Raw genomic sequence first — 18,431 nt, 5'->3', positions numbered from 1 at the left:
GTCTTTGTGTGGCAGATGCTAGTGGTGATGCTGTCCTAAATGCAGTTCCAAAGAAAGAAGATGACAGTCTTTGCCACCTGCTATCAGCTAATGCTCGGGGAATCCTCATGCCACCTTGGCATGCTCTTGCGTAGAACCTGGGAGCAGGCCCTGGAAGACTCTGCCCCTAGGAAATCTTGGCATAGCACTGTAATTGTGGATTCAGGAAACACTGTCCTTGGCTCACTTAATTCTCTCCACATAATTGATTAGAAGAGGGAGAAATGAAACATCAGGAGGAAACACGCATTTAATTCATGTTAAAGAGTCCCGCTCGTTTTTTAATCCTGGCCTTTGTGTTCCTGTCTCAGTCCTTGGTCACTGTAAATCAGTTAGAAAAGAAAATGACTTCAAAATGCAAAAGAGGGAAGCAGAGGAGCAACCCTTCACATCTAATCCAGGTGCCAGTTAGGGTTTTAATTTTGAAGCCTGGGAAGGAGGCAGAGGTGGCCTTTGGCCCATTGGGAAGCAGAATCATCTTAAACGGCGATAGACTTAGGGGGTAGGGGCAGGTGTGTGAAACTTGCACCACAAACTACCTAAAGAATGAAGATTACTCTCAGGGCAGGTGGGAGGGACAGGCGTTTCCAATTCCTCCTTAATGGGAATATGAACAAAGTCATTCCAGAACAAGGTATTACATGATCTCTCCTATAAAAAAAAGGAGAGAAAAAGAGAAGAAAAGAAAGAAAGAAGAAAGGAAGTAAGGAAGGAAGAAAGAAAGAAAAAGGAAGGTGCAGAAATGTGACTTCCTTAAGATGTACTCTTAGGAAAAAACGTGACTCTCCAAGGTTCCTACATCTCTGAGAGCGTCAAGAGCAAAATCTAGAAAGGAAGAAACTAGGTGGGTTATTTGCGAGTCTTAAGCCACTGTGAAATAAATCTGAGGGTGAGCTGACCTGGCTCTCTGGGATCCCCACGGCCGACTTGATCTGCTCCCTAGCGGACATATGTGGTGCTGCAGCTCTGGGCTCCGGCTGTGGCCACCTTCAGACAGCGCCGCGTGCTGACGCTGTCCGCTCACAGCCTGGCCACAGCTCTCTTCTAGCCTTTGGTCCTCATCCAGCCACCAGCAAAGCCGCAGGCTAGGAGATTGCAAAGACGCGGGATCTACTCGTGCTGGTGCAGGCAGGCAACTCTAGCATCCTGGGTGGAGAGCCCTCGCGGCATCTCTGAGGCCATCCCCTGCGGTGCAACTTGCCCAGGGGCGAGGCAACTTTGGGGCTAACCTGCAGGCTCGCTTCAGGTGGCTGGGTCCTGCGTACCGTGGGTACAGGATGGCTAGGACCAGTGGGATCATCAGGTTCTGAGGGAAGGCTCTGGCGCCTCTCCGGTTTCTGGTTCCCTGAGGCGCTCAGGGTGCTCCGAGGGACTGGAAAGTGACAGCTCAGACGACCACGCAGAGCCCTTGAGGCAGCTTTGAGGCTGCTGGGCTGGGGATTCCTCTGAGAGGCATCTACCCCAGGAGTCTCTCTCATAGCAGCCTTGCTTCCGGGGGTCTAGGCTCGCAAGCAGGAGTCCCCCAGGGAGCGAGCAGCTTCGGGAAGATCCGGGAGCTGGGGCTGCGTGTCTTGGAGCTGAAGGAGGTGAAGAAGGATGTGCGTGAGCTGGGCTTTTGGGGGACCTGGATGTACCTGGAGTAAAGCTTACCAAGATGGGGGCTGCTTTGGGTGTCCATTAGGAGGTGGTTGTGTTACGTGTCCTGAGGAGAAAGGTGTAGGTTTGGGGGTTCCCTGGGGGATGGTGCTGCTGAGGAGGGGTCCCCGTTCTCCGGAAAGCAGTTAATCACGAGCCTCCTCTCTCGGCAGGCAGAGCGGCTGACCCTTCCTGGGACCCACGCTCAAGTGCATCTGCAGATGCTCAAAGGGGGTACGGCAAAGCGGGGTTTCTGCGGTGGTGGCTGAGCAGCACGGTGGCTGGGCTTGTGTCCTGAGACTCAGGTAACTTCAGATTCGCAGGGAGGAGACAAGCACGCCCCACGCGCGCGCGTCCTAAGAGAAGCGCAAAGGTGTTCTCTCTCACTGGCCTCCCGGTTTGTTTCAGGGCGGGAACAGGCAGATCTGTGCCCGGGTGCTCTGGCGGGCACCTGGACGGCGGTGCATCGGGCCCCGCCCCACGCGCCACCCTTTAAAGAGCAGCCAGGCCGGGCGCTCCCTTGCAGTCTAGGCTACGGTCATGGAGGGCACGCCCGCAGCCAACTGGAGCATCGAGTTGGACCTCGGGAGTGGAGTGCCCCCGGAGGCGGAGGGGAACCTCACTGCCGGGCCACCGAGGCGCAACGAGGCCCTGGCGCGCGTGGAGGTGGCGGTGCTGTGCCTCATTCTGTTCCTGGCGCTGAGCGGCAACGCGTGCGTGCTGCTGGCGCTGCGCACCACGCGCCACAAGTACTCGCGCCTCTTCTTTTTCATGAAGCACCTGAGCATCGCCGACCTCGTGGTGGCTGTGTTCCAGGTGCTCCCGCAGCTGCTGTGGGACATCACCTTCCGCTTCTACGGGCCCGACCTGCTGTGTCGTCTGGTCAAATACTTGCAGGTAGTGGGCATGTTCGCCTCCACCTACCTGCTGCTGCTTATGTCGCTCGACCGCTGCTTGGCCATCTGCCAGCCGCTGCGTTCGCTGCGACGCCGAACCGACCGCCTGGCGGTGCTGGCGACATGGCTCGGCTGCCTGGTGGCCAGCGCACCGCAGGTGCACATTTTCTCCCTGCGAGAAGTGGCAGACGGCGTCTTTGACTGCTGGGCTGTCTTCATCCAGCCCTGGGGACCCAAGGCCTACGTCACGTGGATCACGCTCGCCGTCTACATTGTTCCGGTCATCGTGTTGGCTGCCTGCTATGGCCTCATCAGCTTCAAGATCTGGCAGAACCTGCGACTCAAGACGGCAGCGGCGGCCGCGGAAGTCGAGGGGACTGAGGGATGTGCGGCCGGTGGAGCTGGGCGTGCGGCGCTGGCTCGGGTTAGCAGTGTTAAGCTCATCTCCAAGGCCAAGATCCGCACAGTGAAGATGACCTTCATCATTGTACTGGCCTTCATCGTGTGCTGGACACCTTTCTTCTTCGTGCAGATGTGGAGCGTCTGGGATGTCAATGCGCCCAAGGAAGGTAGTGCCGGTGGAGAGGAGAGGGTGGAAGGGGTAGGCCCTCGTTCCCCGATCTCTGTGATCCCAAAGTTCTGGTGTCCTCCTGGGGTATGACCTAGTTTGACATCATCATTCCTCAGTTCATAAACTTTGAGGAGATAAATTCACCAAATCTCCAGGACTTAAAGGTTCTGCAGCATTGAAATACCCATGAAAGTACCAACTCTTGCCAGAATGCAGGCAAAATCCCCAGCACAGGCCTTGGACAACTTTCACTGTGAAAATCCTTAGTATGGAAGGGAAACTGAGGCAGGTGACTGTCTTTTCTACAGAGACAGAATGGAGGTGGGTTTCCAACCTGAGCACAGGCTCCTACTTTGAGTTCACTTTAAATTGAACTACTTTAAACTAAGTCAGCTTGGACTCATCAGGTCAGTGTTGGATAGGGTCAATCCCAGGAAGGAACAGTTGGTTCTGTGAACCCTGAAGGGAGGTCCAATGAAGGCTGAATGGGTCTCCCGAGGGACACTAGTGGGCCACACAGAAAGTTTGGGTAGAGCAACAGCCTGAGTGGGAGTTTCCTGACCCAGGGTCCTTAGGAAGGTCCATGGCCAGGGAGCTGAGCGAGGTGTAAGACAGAAGGGGGAGTTTCTAAATAAGGCCCAGGCCTAGCTGCTTCCTCAGAAGAATGGGAGGATCTTAGTTCATGCAGTGCACAGGGAACTCCAATATCAGTGGACACTCCTTAGCTGGGCAAGCCTAGGGGATACTGACTATTTTGGCAATTTTCCTTGTCTCTGTGACAAAGGCAGTTTAAGAAAGAAAGGTTGATTTAGGCTCACAGTGTGAGGGGATGGTCGTCTGTCTGCCATGGTGGGAATGTATAGCAGCAGGTATGAGGTGTCTGGTCACATTACATCCACTGCAGAAGGCAGACGAAGATGAATGCTGTTGCCCAGCTCGAATTCGGTCCAGCCCCTTGTCTATGGATGGTGCCACCCACATTAAGGGTGGGTTTTCCTTCCCTGCATAAACATGGAAATGCCACCCTCACAGACGTGTCCAGAGGTGTATCTCCCAAGTGACTGAATCCTGTCAAGTTGAAAACGAGAATTGATCATCACACCTGACATCTGGCCCTGCCTCCTGTGCTAACTGGCTCTGAGATGCTGGGTTAGGGGACCTTTTGACCCTCCATATCTACTGCTAAGGATGAGGACACTTCAGGGCCTATACTGGCTGTGCTGGGAACACCTTGGAGGGCCTGGCTGTTCAGTGACCCAGCCCTGTAGAAAGCCATGGGGAAGGTGGACACAGGGACACTGGGCAGCTTTTTCCTTCTTGGCCCCAGAACACGGTCGAGCTTGATTCTTCAGGTTATGCATCACAATCTGATGGGCAGTTCTCAGCTGTCTTGGCTCCTATAGGAGGGTGGTTGTGAGCACTTATGTTCTTTGGGTTTGTATCATGCTATTTTCCTGGGTTCTGCTGCACGTGACTTCAGCCCTCCAGCTCCCAAAGGTTTGATTAACAGTGGAAAGCAAACACGTGAGTGAGGCTTGCTGCACAGCCTTTCCCATTTGTCACGCATCCGAGTGGGCTGGAGACAGTGAGGAGGCAAAGGCAGCCTGGAGGCCTTGGATCCGGAAGCTTAGCATGAAGCTTGGGAGGCCTTAGCTTTGTAGCACTAAGCCTGCAGCCTGGACCACAGCATACTCTGCAGAGCCTGGTTTGGGGCCGGGTCTGCAGCCTGCTTTTACCCCACAACCTTGTCCTGGCAAGTTAGAAGCCAAGAGTACCCTAGTGCCAGGGTTATAAGGGGATTCCCTAGACATCAGAAGGCCCTGCTGGCAGACATCCCTATGCATGGGAAGGAGTGAGTCCCTATCAGAGACTTGATGCCACCTGTAGGACTGGGACATCTCAATAGCGTCAGGACCATTCCTGTCTAAGCAACAGGAATAACAGCCATGGTGGAGCAAGACTCCCTTTCAGGGTATCAGTTAGGTTAAGTGAGGTGTTAGGTGTCACCTGTGTGTGCCTGGACTCTCCAGTTCTCATCAAACTCAGCATGTAGATATGCCCAGTCTGAACATGAGATGGATACTCAGAGAGGTGACCCTTTAAGATTGTTGCTGAGTCAACAGGAGGCCCAGGATCTGGCCCGATGTAATCTCCTACTCGAGACGGACTGGCAGAATTGTCCCCACTGCACCCACTGGGGGAAATGTCAGCATCAGGATTCCCTGGGCCCTTGACAAAAGGCTGGTTTGTGGGCCCCATTGAAGAGCCACAGAAACAGAGGAGACACTGCCTTATTGGTCCCATCATCCTGACATCCAGGGTCATACTGTTCCATCATGACCATGACATGGTGCTCTCAGCACAAGTGCACCCCCCTTCTCCATTGCTGGGACCCCTAAAGCCTTAGCCCCTGCCCCCATCATCTGTGTTCCCCTTTCTCTTCACATCTTTGCCTTTTTGGCTAGATGCATGACTTTTAACCTCACCATGCTTGGTAGTTTGGGACAGATCACCTTGTGCTGTGTGTACGGGTATACATGTGAATGTCTGTGTATGTGTGTGTGTGTGTGTGTGTTCATATTAGTGTCTGTGTGTTTATGTGGGTGGGTGTGGGCTCGTGGGTAAACCTCTGTATATGTGTATTCATGCTGGTATGTGTTTATATGTGTATGTGTCGTGTGTTCATATGGGTGTTATGTAATTGTGTTTGTCTTTGTCATGTGTATGTTCATGTTGGTGTGAGTACATATATATGCATGGTGTGTTTGCTTATGTGGATGTTGGTTCATTTGAATTTGGGTATACAAGTTCAAATGTGTGTGTATGTGTATGTGCATGCTTTGTATGTTTGCTTGTGTGGGTGTTGGTTCATCTGCTATGTTCATGTGAGAGTGGGTGCATGTGTATGAGTGGTTATGCATGTGTGTAGGTTCTCATACACTTGTATACATGTGTGTATGGAAGCCAGAGGTCAACCTTATGCAGTGGTTCAGGTGCCTCCTCTTTGTTTTTTGAGACATTGTCTCTCACTGGTCTGGAACCCACTGATTCATCTAGGCTACTTGGCCAATCAGATTCCCTGTCTCTAATGCTATCTCCTCAGTAGTGTGGTGCAAGCATGCACCCCTGTACTGGCTTTACAACATGGGTGCTGGAGATCTAACTAAGGTCCTCAGCTTGTAAGGCAAGTGCCTTAATAGATGAGCCGTCTCTTCAGCCTAATATGGTGTCTGCTTCTGAAAAATAAGAAGTAAATTTTGGCCGGGCGGTGGTGGCGCACGCCTTTAATCCCAGCACTCGGGAGGCAGAGGCAGGCGGATCTCTGTGAGTTCGAGGCTGGGCAGGACCGATAGCCTCCAAAACAATACAGAGAAACCCTGTCTCGAAAAACCAAAAAAAAAAAAAAAAAAAAAAAAAAAAAGAAGTAAATTTTAACAAGTACCAGGGCCTTAGGGAGCCAGTGAGAGGCCGGACTGGTTTTGAGGGCAGGAGTACCATGGTGCACTGCGGCAGTGGGCGGAGCAGCATGGCGGACAGTGGGCGGAGCAGCATGGTGGGCAGTGGGCGGAGCAGCATGGTGGGCAGTGGGCGGAGCAGCATGGTGGGCAGTGGGCGGAGCAGCATGGTGGGCTGCGGCAGTGGGTGGCAGCTGGCTGGCCGGGCTTGCCGAGAAGCAGAGTAAAGATGAAGGAGTGAGTGTCTTGCTTCGCCATAGTGGGAAGGCTGGTGGCGAGGGCCTAGCTCTGGTCTTGGAAGTGTCCCAGCTGGACCCTTGGTGAGGGAGAGAAGAAGAACCAGGTAGGTGTTCACAGTGTCCTCTTCCTGGGCGGCTTGCTCCTGAGTCCTAGCCTCTGGGAGCAGTTTCTGCTTGCTCCTTCAAGCCATGCCTGGCCAGGAGATGGCGCTTCGGTGTCAGGCATCTGTTCCCTTGGCCACGCCTCACACCTGAAGGATCCCTCTTGCTTGTTCTCTCTCTCCGCTCACCTTACTATCTGAGTGTGAGCTTAATTTTCCCAGAGGGAATCACATTTGAGTCCAGTCACCTTGTTATCAGGCCATGTCCTGTCATCTAACAGGGAGATTGTCTTTTTGCCTTTCTGATGTGCTACAGGAGGTGACTGATTTATCAAGACTTCCTGTCTGCTAATTTCATGCTTCAGTTCAGGTCAGACCTTTATCGACCTCTTCTTATTTTCCAGTCTCTGCTTGCAGCCAGGGACATGGCCACAAATGGTACAGAGTCCCCAGCCAAGCAGTAGGAGAAACTAATGAGAACATGATGGGGTGATCCACACTGGAAGTATTCATTTACCATGTAAAGTGGATGTTCGTAGGAGGCAGTGGCTGCTTCTGTTTCCCTGGAGGGGAAATCAGGAGGGTTTCAGAGAAGAAGCAGTGTTTGAAAAGGTTTCTGAGGGCTGAATATGAGTTTACTGTATAAAGAAGCATGCTCACATTTCATAGTTGAAAGCACAGGCAGTTACTTTATTATTTCTCCTCGTTCATACGTGTTGGGCCAGTTGGAAAGTATTTTAGTTGTGTAAAAACCACTGAGATCCTGGTTAAAAGACTGATATGACTGGGCATACCAGGGGTGGGGCCCCAGAGCTTGCATCTTTGGTCCATGTACAGGTGATGCTAAGTAGTACCCATGAAGCCAGCCACTAGCTACACTTGGAGTAGTGGAACGTTAAGACATAGTCTGTGACCTAAGCCTGCCACATGCCTCCCTCGTGCTTCCATATGAACTGTTCCTTGTGAATGGGGTGACATGGGGTATGCAGGAGGATCTGGCTTTTCTTCTTCAGCCCAGCCCACCACCTTGCATGGTGGCCAGATGCAAGCAGAGCCCAAGCAAAGGCCATTTTAACCTCAGTAGCCCAGATGCTCTTCACAGCCCTGAAATACATGGAGCTACTATACCACAGAGAGTTCTAGAAGAATTGTGATTATAAACATTCAGTCTACAAAGATGTCATACCATGGAACTCCATCTTTATGTAAACATACATTTAGAAGGACTATTTTGAAAGGCCTGTCAGAGCCCTCCTGCTGCACCCCACAAGTCCCTGTAGTAATAGGGGCTTCCCCCCCGCTTCTAAATATTATGGAGGAGGCTTTGCCCAGGAGCCTGGCTTCCTGAGTGGGGATTTTAGGAAGTGTCTGATGGATGTGAGTCAGAGGAGAGGAGCCATAAGCCTTTGTTTGCACTGTGAGTGGATGCCTGGGTTGCCTCAGGAACAACACAGCCTGTGCTGGCTGTGGCCAGCTGCCTACCAGCTGTCCTGGGTTAATTTGGGCCTTCAATGCAGGGTAGAGTGAGTTCTCGGAAGTCCAAAAGGGGGAGTTGCAGGGGTGTGAGGGAAGCTGGTCTGGTGGAGATGGAATACCTGGTGTTGTTCCTTAGCAACCGCCCACCTCCTGCCCCGCAACGAATCACAACTATGGGGCAAATGCCCAGGCGATTCCCCAGTTAGTTGCATGGTGCCCAGTTCTAGACTCTGGCTGGTGATGTGTGGCTGCTTCTGCCCATGCCTCTACCTCGCAGTGGGAGCCCCACTCTCAGGTGTCTCCAGACCTAGCCCATCCAGCCTCTTTCTCAAATGCTGCTACTCTCATTTAGTTAATTTAACCCAGTGTGTGAATCGTGTGCCCAGGAACTTGGTGAGTCTACATGGGTCCCCAAGTGCCAGCTTGACTCTGGCAAGGATAAATGAATCGGGTTCAGAGGATAGAGAGATGTTTGACCTCTTCCTCCCCCACAAAGCTCCTGGGCAAGTGGGCGGGCCAGCCCTACCTCTCATTGTCTCTTTCTGGCAGGGACCAGCCATACCAGGTTGATAGCCTGGGCACCTTCCAGGATTTCTGCTTTGTGGGGATAGGAAGACAGGATCATATAGCTGGCTTTTCTAGAGAGTCCCCTGAAGGCTTGCTCATCCTGTTTGCAGAAACCTACCCTGCTGGGCTAATTACTTTGCTGGTAGTGTAAGTTTCCCTAAGTGAATTCTCTTGAGTTTCTCCCATGTATACATCCAACCCTAGGGCTCTGTTTTTCTCTTTTCTTTTGATTTCTGAGAAGTGTTAGAGGAAGGGAACTAACGATAGATTCGTTAAGTGACCTCTGATCAGAACCCCTGATCATGGACTTCAATGCATGCCAACAGCTGATCCCATCTTTTATCCTTTATCCATCAGACATAGCAACAGGAAGTCTTTTCACACTAGTTTTAAGACCCTCTCCACTTTCTCACCTCACTGTGTGGCCCTCAGGGTCCAAATGAGGGCAAAACACTCAGAGGGCAGACATGGCTCAGAGAAGAACCAGGTGGGGATTTTGACCTCAGACCTGGGAGCTTTCGAGGGATCCTGTATTCCAGACACCTCCCTCCTCAGGGTGGTTTCTCCAGGATCAGGTCTCCTTCTGTGAGCTGTGTCTCTTCCCAGGTGACTTTTGTGCCTCCGTCTTAGTTTCTGGATCTCTCTTATCTCTGTCCTCACTCCAAGATGGCTCTGTCTTCTGGGACAGGAGAAGAGGCTTACAAGGACCTCATAATCTCGGATATCCCTGCAATAAAGATAGATGAAGGCTGAGTTCCTGGCCTTGGAGCTTCTTCACTGAGCATTCATGACACGTGGCCACTCATTTGTCCAGAGGCAACAAGAGGCCCCCACTGGGAGCACTGAGCAGCTTGCACTCTGGCAGTTGGAGAATGAGCTCTGAGTCCTGAAGGGTTGAGGCTGCAGCACTGCATTTTTGAAGAGGTGGGACCACAGCACCTCATAGCCTACTGGACTTGCCTAAAGACAGAGATAGGTCAGTCAGCACCCTTAGACTGAAGATATGTTCAACCTCTTGGCCTCTCTGGGCAACACTGGACAAAGAAAAAGTTGTCTCAGGTTATATGTTTAGATTTCAATGACGTCCAGTTCACAGCAGGCAGGTTTTGAGAACATACATATGCTTATTTTGTGGACACTGAAACAGAGTTTATAACTGAGTAGTGCATCGTCAATCTTTTAAAAAAAAGTGAGATGTTTTAAGTAAGTTGACAACTATGTTGGTTTACATCCATAGGTTTTCTGGGCTGCATAAACACGTGGGATATATACTGAATGTCCCTGCAAGCTTTATGCAACTAGTCTGTGTGTTGGGAAAGATAAAAATGGGCAGGATCTCAGTGTGGGAGAGCACCAAGGGATGATGTGGGCCTCAACCACCAGGCTGCAAGGCTGATGAGTGGAAGGCAGAAGGGACAGTTGCACAAGTGCCCAGAGCAGGAGAGTCCTGGCTTATTCCCCAGCTGAAGAAAGTCTTGGCATTTTTTCAGCCATGTAGGTTCCTCAGATACTCAGTACAAGGCTAGATATTTCCAGGGCACCGAGAAAGACAGCAAGAGCACAGGGTGCTTGTGTTCACTGTGAGTTATTGTTCTGTGGTGGAGCTGATAACCCATCTCAAAGTGCTTAAGCCTATCAGAAACTGGCGAGCTGCTAGAGTTAGGCAGTTTCACCATGCAGGCTTCAGGGCATGGGCCTTTTAAGCCAGCATAATAGCTACTCTTTGGAACCAGTCAGTGACAGACACAGCCATATGGCTGTGAAGCTTCCAGAAGCTCACCCACAGGGTCCTGCATCATTGCCTCTCCCAGGGTGCTTCACATTCCTAGATACACCCAGCCCAGGAAACACAAGCATGCCTGCTTCCCATGAAGGAGGCTAGCTCTGTTGGGATTACAACAAGTGTATGAAGTGCATCCCTGTTACTGCCTCAGGGATGGTGACGATGTGGAGGCTGTGCTTGCTGTTGAGGAATCTGAATTCTGAATCTCACTTGTTTGTCAGTCAAGTCAGTTTCACTACGTTCCTGTGGGGAGGGCTTTGGCTTCCCATCTCACAAGGAAACTGAGGTACAGAGATGTTGAGTAACTTTCCCAAGAACACACAGCTCCAAAATATGGAGCTAGATCCTTGCCCAGATCTGTGTGACTCAGAAGCAAAGGCAGCATTGGTCCTGCTAGCTGTAGTGTGGAGAAGGGCTTCTTTCTGTGGCCCACACTGCCCTAAGTGCACTTGCTCTGGGATCTGCATCCTCTTCCGGTGCTTTCAGTATCTACCCTTTAACACCTGCCCCTCCTATAGGCGCTCCATCAAGGACTGCCTGATTTTTTTCCATATGGGGTCAGATGGCAAATTCTTTTTAAAAATATTTTTAGTTACATTAGAAACAAGCTTGTTTCACATGTAAATCCCAACTCCCTCTCCCTCCCCTCCTCCTCGGCAACCCCCAGCACCCTCACTCAATATCCACTCCGTTCCCCGGGGAGGGTCAGGCCCTCCATGGGGGATCTCCAGAGTCTCATTTCATCCAGGGAAGGGCCTAGGCTCTTCCCCATGTGTCCAGGCTGAGAGAGTATCCTTCCATGTGGGATGGGCACCCAAAGTCCATTTGTATGCCAGGGATAAATACTGATCTACTACCCAAGGCTCCATAGATTGCCTAGGCCTCATCACTGACACCCACATTCAGGGTCCCATGCTGGCCTCACAGCCATCAGTCTGGGGTGAAAGAGCTCCCCCTTGTTCAGGTCAGCTGCAGATGACAAATTCTTTAGGCTTTGGGGTTCAAGGTTTTTTCACAATTGTTCAACTCTGCCCCTGAAAGCACCCATAGAAAGCCTGTGAATGGATGGCCATGGACACATTTTAATAAAACTTCATTGATTAAAATCAAAGTACAGGCAGATTTTAGTCCATGAGCCATAGTTTGACAACTCTGGGTCCATGCTGGGGACACATCTGTCACTGGTGAGAAGGATGATGATACCGTTGGGGGTACTGAGGTCTTCTCACAGGCACTCACCTCTTGGAACTCTAAGTTTGTCCTAGGGACAGGGACATTCTCTCTGTAGTCCAACTGCCTGAGTGCACTCACTGAGCCAGCCTGTGCCCTGCCTTAGGTGCTGAGATCTGCTAATAGAGAGAGATCTGCTATTTGTACAGCAAGAATGAGAACCTGTTTTCAAAAGCTATCAGCTTCGTTACTTTTGGGTGGACAGGTACGTGTATACCTTTTAGGCGGTTACCTTCCTTCTCTGACACCATTCCTGTCATCTGTAAACCAAGTGTAGACCCCTCTGAAAACTGCACCTTTCTGGGAAGCCTTGGACAGAGGTGCTGACACAGCCTGCCTGCATGGTCTTGCCCCACTGGAAAAGCACCATGATACTGTCATTTAAATGTAAAAGTGAAATGTCAGTCAGGTGATCCACCAAGATTATTCAGGGAGAGGATCCATATCAAAATACCTAGAACTAGAGGGGTTTCTCTGGATTTTGGAATATTTTCACGTATGCAATGATCTGTCTTGGGGGTAGGACCTGAGTCTAACCATGAAATTCATACATAATATATGTACATGGTGTACATGTAACCCAAAGGAAATTTTACACAGGCTTTTTAGTGCTGTTGGGTTTTGACTGACATATCACATGAGGTCAGGTGTGGCACTTTCTAGTTGGGGAATCGTGTCAACACACAAACACTTTCTAAGCTGGGAGCACTTAAAATGTTGGGTTTCCTCACCAAGCTTGCTCAGTCTATACTTTGTGATTACACACAGCAGGGCACAAGTGATGCCTTTGGGTCTGGCTATGAGATTCCTTCTGTCATTTCATCTCCATCTTCTCTGGGTCCAATGGTTTGTTTCATTGTGTCTAGCCTTTATTGATTTTTGCTTCCTTTATGATTTGACCAGAGTCTATTTTTAGTCTCCTGGGTGATTTTTAACCTTAAGGCATCCTACCACTGTTTTTCTTCATTCTCTTTACCCAGCCAAACAGAAGCAAAGAGAAAATCCTCTTTCATAAAGACAAGTGGTCGATCACATTGGCTTTTCTTCCTGTGCTGTTCTTTGTCTGTTACTGTTTTCATTTTAGGGATTAGATGTCCCGATTTGCATTTCTGAAAACACTTTTTGCAAGAATTTCTTCTTCTTCTTCTTCTTCTTCTTCTTCTTCTTCTTCTTCTTCTTCTTCTTCTTCTTCTTCTTCTTCTTCTTCTTCTCCTCCTCCTCCTCCTCCTTCTCCTCCTCCTCCTCCTTCTCCTCCTCCTCCTCCTTCTCCTCCTCCTCCTCCTTCTTCTTTGTCTATCGTAGCTCGTTTCTGTGCCAATCGTACTCTAACGAACTGATCAGTTGCTCTGCCATTCAGAACCTGGAGGGCTGTTCCACCATTGCTGAGTGCCTCCCAAGGGCCTGAGAACTTGCATTTCATCCAGGTTTTAGGAGCTGCTATGCCCTGGGGTTGCCACTCTGAGAATCACCCAGACCTCCCAGCCACTCCTCTTCCGTGGCTGCTCAGGACTTCACCGGCACGCCTCTGTTCTCTATACCCAGGTCCTGCCACTCCTGTCTCCCAGGGGAGATCTCTTCCCTGGGTTGAGATCTTGACTTCTGGAGTGAGTTTTGGAAGTGTTTCCAAAAGATCAAAACCAGAGGACTTGCCCAGCCCCTCTGGGGAAAGTTATAGCCAGGCAGAGATTCTTGTCTCTGTTTATTCTCCCCTCCCCCTGGGTTTCTAGAGAAGCCACCTAGACTCATCTCTTGTTATAAAGTCTCCACTCTTCAGGCTTAAGACCAGTGAAGAAACCTAGGTTTTTTTTATTCCTTCTGCCTGAAAGTACCTAGGAGTAAGTTTGTCTCTTCATCCCGGTGTCTACAGAGTCCAGTGGGTGCCTGGTGTGTGTTGACAGCCACCACCTCTTCCTGGGCACTCCTGTGTACCTGGCCCTTTTTGATCCTTGCTGGCTTCCAGGCAGACTGGCAATTCTCATTGTCCCATGTAAAGATGAAGGAACGGAAGCCCTGGGGAGATACCATGATCAGATATAGTGACTGGTACTGGCTGGGCTATGCAAAGGAAGCATGGCATCTCCTGGCCACCCCCGCGTTCTTTGGTGTCAGAGTAGCGGGCACATTTGCTGGGTGAAGGATGAAGGAACAAGTGCCTGTGATGCTAACAGTCCCCGCTGAAGGAAGGAGGCCTTCAGTGCCTGGGGAAGCTGGAGTTAAGAGCAAGGGTGAGGTAACTTTAGGGCTGTGCTGACCCTAGTTAAATCTGGGAATGGCCCTCGAGCAAGGCTGAGGGACAAAGACGTACTGTGCCTGGTTGGAACCTTGTCTTTTGATCCAGCCTGTAGCACCTGAGATGGCTGTTGCAGGGACAAAAGGCAGGTCTGGGGTGGCCCCAGAGTGATCCCTTGTTCTCCTTTCCTCCCCACCCACCCTGCAGCTTCTGCTTTCATCATCGCCATGCTCTTGGCCAGCCTCAACAGCTGCTGCAACCCCTGGATTTACATGCTCTTCACGGGCCACCTCTTCCATGAACTTGTGCAGCGCTTCCTCTGCTGCTCTGCCCGTTACTTGAAGGGCAGCCGGCCCGGAGAGACAAGCATCAGCAAGAAGAGCAACTCATCCACCTTCGTCCTGAGCCGCCGCAGCTCCAGCCAGAAGAGCTGCTCTCAGCCATCTTCAGCGTGAGCCATCTGCCTGGCCCACGGCTCCTGAGGCAGGGGTTATGCGGACTCCAGTATGCCCCCTGGTGGCCTTGCATGGAGCTGTATAAGGTGCCTATTGGTGTGTCTCCCTCCACTCCTTGGGGTGGCTAGAGCATGGAGCATATTCTGACGTGGGGTTGTGGAAATGTCTCTGTGGAAGATGACAGTCACTCAGCCATCAGAGGGTTGCCTAGGCTCCCACCTGTGTTTCTACTACCCCAGCTGGAGTGCTTCTGGGTGGGGGGTGAGCTCTCCTGAACCTGGCTTTCATTCCATTATTATTATTATTATTATTTCTTCTCGTTCATCCTGGGATCTTGTGAAAGGCAGTAAGCCATGCATTGGTGAACAGTTATGTGAGGAAACACAGTGGGCTGGGACAAGGAATGGGAAATGAGGCCAGAGGTGCAGAGTGGTGCTGATTTCCTTGCGACTGAAGTTATGTGGACAGATCCTAGCATCCTCAGGGACCAGCCTGTCCCAGGAAAACAGTGGGAACTAGAGACTGAACCACGAGGCCATCTGGCCCAGGAAGGCAATGAGAACACAGATTGAAATGTTGAAGAAGCTGATGCTTGGTACACATCTGGGAAGGAAAAGGAAATGAGAGCCACCCAGATAGGGAGAACTGCATATGACACTGACCCATGCCTATGAGATCCTAAGGAACACACACATGTATATGTGTACATGCACACACATGCAAGTAGCTCCCTTCACACTCTGGTCTGACAGGTGAATAGCAAGGTTGCAGAGTTCCAGACCAGATCAATGTACAAAAATCATTCACATCTCCCTACATGTCTGGTGAACAATGGGAAAGTGAACTTTAGAGATTCCATCCATAAACATGCCAGAATGACTAAGGGAGGGCCAGGGTTAACAGAGGAAAAGTATGACTTGTGCCCTGAAAACTGCAAACACCATGGATGGAAATTAAAGGAGACTAAATAAATGGGAACACCTTGTGTTTATGGATCAGAGACGTAATATTGTTGGACAGATTTGAAGTAATCCTCATCAAAATCCTAGCTGGCTTCTGCAGAAATTGATAAACTAATCCTAAAATTCCCAAGGAGATGGGAATTGGGGTGGTTAAAATGCTTTGGGATGTGTGGTGGGTGCACAATTTTGAGACCATATTAAAAATCACTGAACCAGGGCCAGAGGAGACAGCTCACTTCAAGAAGTCTCTGCTGAGCAAGTATGAGATGCCCATCATCCATGCAGAAGTCAGGCTTGGTGGCACATGTTTGTAACCTCAGCCCTGGGCGTGAAGACAGGTGGATCCCAGACACTTGCTGGCCAGCCAGTCTAGGAGATTGGTTGACTTCGGGTAAGCAAAAGACTCTCTCTCAAAGTAAGTAAGTAAATAAAAAATAAGGTAGAGAGTGATGGAGGAAGACACCTGAAGTCGACCTTTGGTCTCTACATGTACATGTAGATGTACAGCATACACACACTCACATGTAAGCAGGCAGACAGACAGACAGACAGACAGACACACACACACACACAACCCACTGAACTGTATACTTAAAAATGTGAGAAGAAGGAAGCTCAAGATCTGAGTTCTGGGAAAACCAAAATGATGGATGCATTTCTTGGTCTCTCTTCCTCGAGTGCTGTTTCTCCTGTGACTCACCACCTCCAAGTGTCTGCAGGAGAGGCTGGCTCTATTCCGGCTGGTGAAAGTGGTGATCACTCCCATCTGGCTTTAACACAGGCCCGAGGGATGCTCTGCAGCAGCCATATCCTATCTTCTTCAGAACGGCAATTCCCCAGGAGTCTCAAAGGTTTTATTTATCCAGTAAGTATGATTTCAAATGTCCTCTCAGCCTTGAGGGCAGGATATGGCTCTGTCTCAGAAATACCTTCAGTCATTAACACAGGACACAATTGACTAGTGGCTTTCTGTCTGTGGCTGGTCACTATGCACTCTGGAGCACCTTGGAAATACCCAGACTTGATTCTGGACTTACTGAGATATATCAAGGGCACTTCCAAAAAGCCTCAAATCTGCAGATCCACTTTACCCACTGCTCCTGTTTCTGAACACATTTTCTTCTGCCACACTGCAGGATTTGCCCCAACCCATACATGTACCCACATGCACACATGGGTTTGGGCTGGCACAGTCTGGTGTTTGGGGAGGAGAGAGCCATGTGCTGCAGTTCAACATCCACAATTTACGGCAAGCTCATTGTCACCAGCTGGAGACAGGAGGCAACGTCATTTTTCTTTGGACTCAAGAGCATTGCACAGTGGTCCACCTCATGCACGCAGTGTCACCACCAGCTAGTTCTTTGACAAGCTAGCAGGATTCTGCTTTGCAGCATCTGTGCCTGTGTTCTAGACCACCCAGGTAGCCTGGGTGCACACATGGCAGTAGGGTGGGGGTCTGGTAGCATCTGTGTCTTGAAGATGTCCTTTGTCCCTGCTGTTTACTGAGAAGCTGCCATCTTAGAATCAACAGGTGTCACCAGGAGTCAAGGGGACAGTAACTCAGATATTCTGACAGGGGTACTGTGTTCTTGAGAGGCCTAGAAGTGTAAAGTTTTAGACATCAAAACCGACTAGAGTGCTGTGTCATTCTGTGTGATAGCTCTAGCTGGTACCTTGGGTCTTGTTATGGTCCTGACACCTGCATCGGTGACATAAATGACAATTGACTTAATCAGCAACATTGGATTGGCACCTCCCGTCCAATCTTACAGAATATTTTAACCATTTATTGTTATCCCTTCACCAAAAGTCTAAAATCTAGGGGTCTAAAACAACTCCCTCAATCCTGTGTCCTATTTCCTCCTTCCTCAGACCCCACACTTGACATTCCCAATGCCCCTTCCTATTTCCCAACCTGTTTACAATCCATGTTCAGGGCTGGAGGTTGTATTAAATTGAAGCATGCTGAATGTTCTGGAATGTTTCATTGTTCTGACCAGAGGAGTCAGTGTGCAAACTGTGAGAGTGATTTAGGCCCTATTACTCCCCTCCCCCAATCTACATTTTAAAATCTGTGGTCTCCTTTTGGTACAAAAGAGCCTACCTGGACTATGACCCTGGCTTCAGCATGTAACTGTTTTGTATTCAGTTGCAACGAGATGCCACTTGGCACACAGTGTGAATTCCTTGGTATTGTTATTCCATGGACTTGTGTGGTGCCTCCATGTCCCCGCATCCGGTGAGTGATGTGGCCAATCCTGCTTTACCAGCTGCTTCATAAAAGGTGCACTTAATAAACATTTTTCTGTATATTTCTTTGCCTTTTCCTCCCTTCCAAGAACAATGACCTCTCATATTAATTCTCCGGCAGGCTCCAGGGTCATCTTTCTGCTGCTGATGTCTGCATGGGCTGTGGCATGAGTCAGAAGGGGGACTTGACATTATTCTCTGGAGTCCTACGTGTGCTCATTTGTCTGTGGAAAGATGCAAGGATCTTGAACCAAACCCCTTGTGGGATTTGTCAAGCCCAGCTATGTGCTGTGGTCTAACTGGAGATTTGGGATTCTTTGGTGTCACCTCAAAGGGACCATGTTCCCAGTGGGGAACGTGTGTGTGGAAAGCAATCTGGAAAGTGGATTGCTAAGGTTTGGTGTGTGTTTATTCTCTGGGGAGACAAAGAGGTGTTGGGAGTTTACTGTTATTTTCACAGCTAGCCCAGATACATCCACCCTGGGCCTCAGGTACTCATGGTGTCTATTAAGGCTGATGACTCATATATGCCACATGACAGA

At 50.2% G+C, this 18,431-nt stretch overlaps 1 protein-coding gene across 2 annotated transcripts; it reads left to right on the top strand.

Moving 5' to 3' along the window:
* The first annotated feature begins 961 nt into the window (after positions 1-961).
* On the top strand, positions 962-17,951 carry Oxtr (oxytocin receptor). Of its 2 annotated transcripts, none has more exons than XM_040738712.1 (4): positions 962-1,625; positions 1,848-1,979; positions 2,083-3,139; positions 14,430-17,951. In XM_040738712.1, the coding sequence occupies exons 3-4, from the start codon at positions 2,215-2,217 to the stop codon at positions 14,675-14,677; spliced, it is 1,173 nt and encodes a 390-aa protein (XP_040594646.1). In that variant the 5' UTR covers positions 962-1,625; positions 1,848-1,979; positions 2,083-2,214; the 3' UTR covers positions 14,678-17,951. The 2 variants fall into 2 exon arrangements, with proteins under 2 accessions (XP_040594646.1, XP_005066218.1); XM_005066161.4 differs by having other exon boundaries at positions 962-1,637.
* The last annotated feature ends 480 nt before the right edge of the window (positions 17,952-18,431 follow it).

Source organism: Mesocricetus auratus, unplaced genomic scaffold (genome assembly GCF_017639785.1).
Source record: "Mesocricetus auratus isolate SY011 unplaced genomic scaffold, BCM_Maur_2.0 Super-Scaffold_100676, whole genome shotgun sequence".
Taxonomy (NCBI): Eukaryota; Metazoa; Chordata; class Mammalia; order Rodentia; family Cricetidae; genus Mesocricetus; species Mesocricetus auratus.
Note: the sequence above shows the minus strand (reverse complement) of the source record. Positions and strands in the feature narration are given on the sequence as shown.

What these genes read in the sequence shown, in the direction of transcription:
- Oxtr (XM_040738712.1), top strand. Translation starts at nt 2,215, where the DNA reads ATGGAGGGCACGCCCGCAGCCAACTGGAGCATCGAGTTGGACCTCGGG. An exon ending in TGTCAATGCGCCCAAGGAAG is followed by an intron (nt 3,140 to 14,429) that starts GTAGTGCCGGTG and finishes CCCACCCTGCAG; the next exon opens with CTTCTGCTTTCATCATCGCC.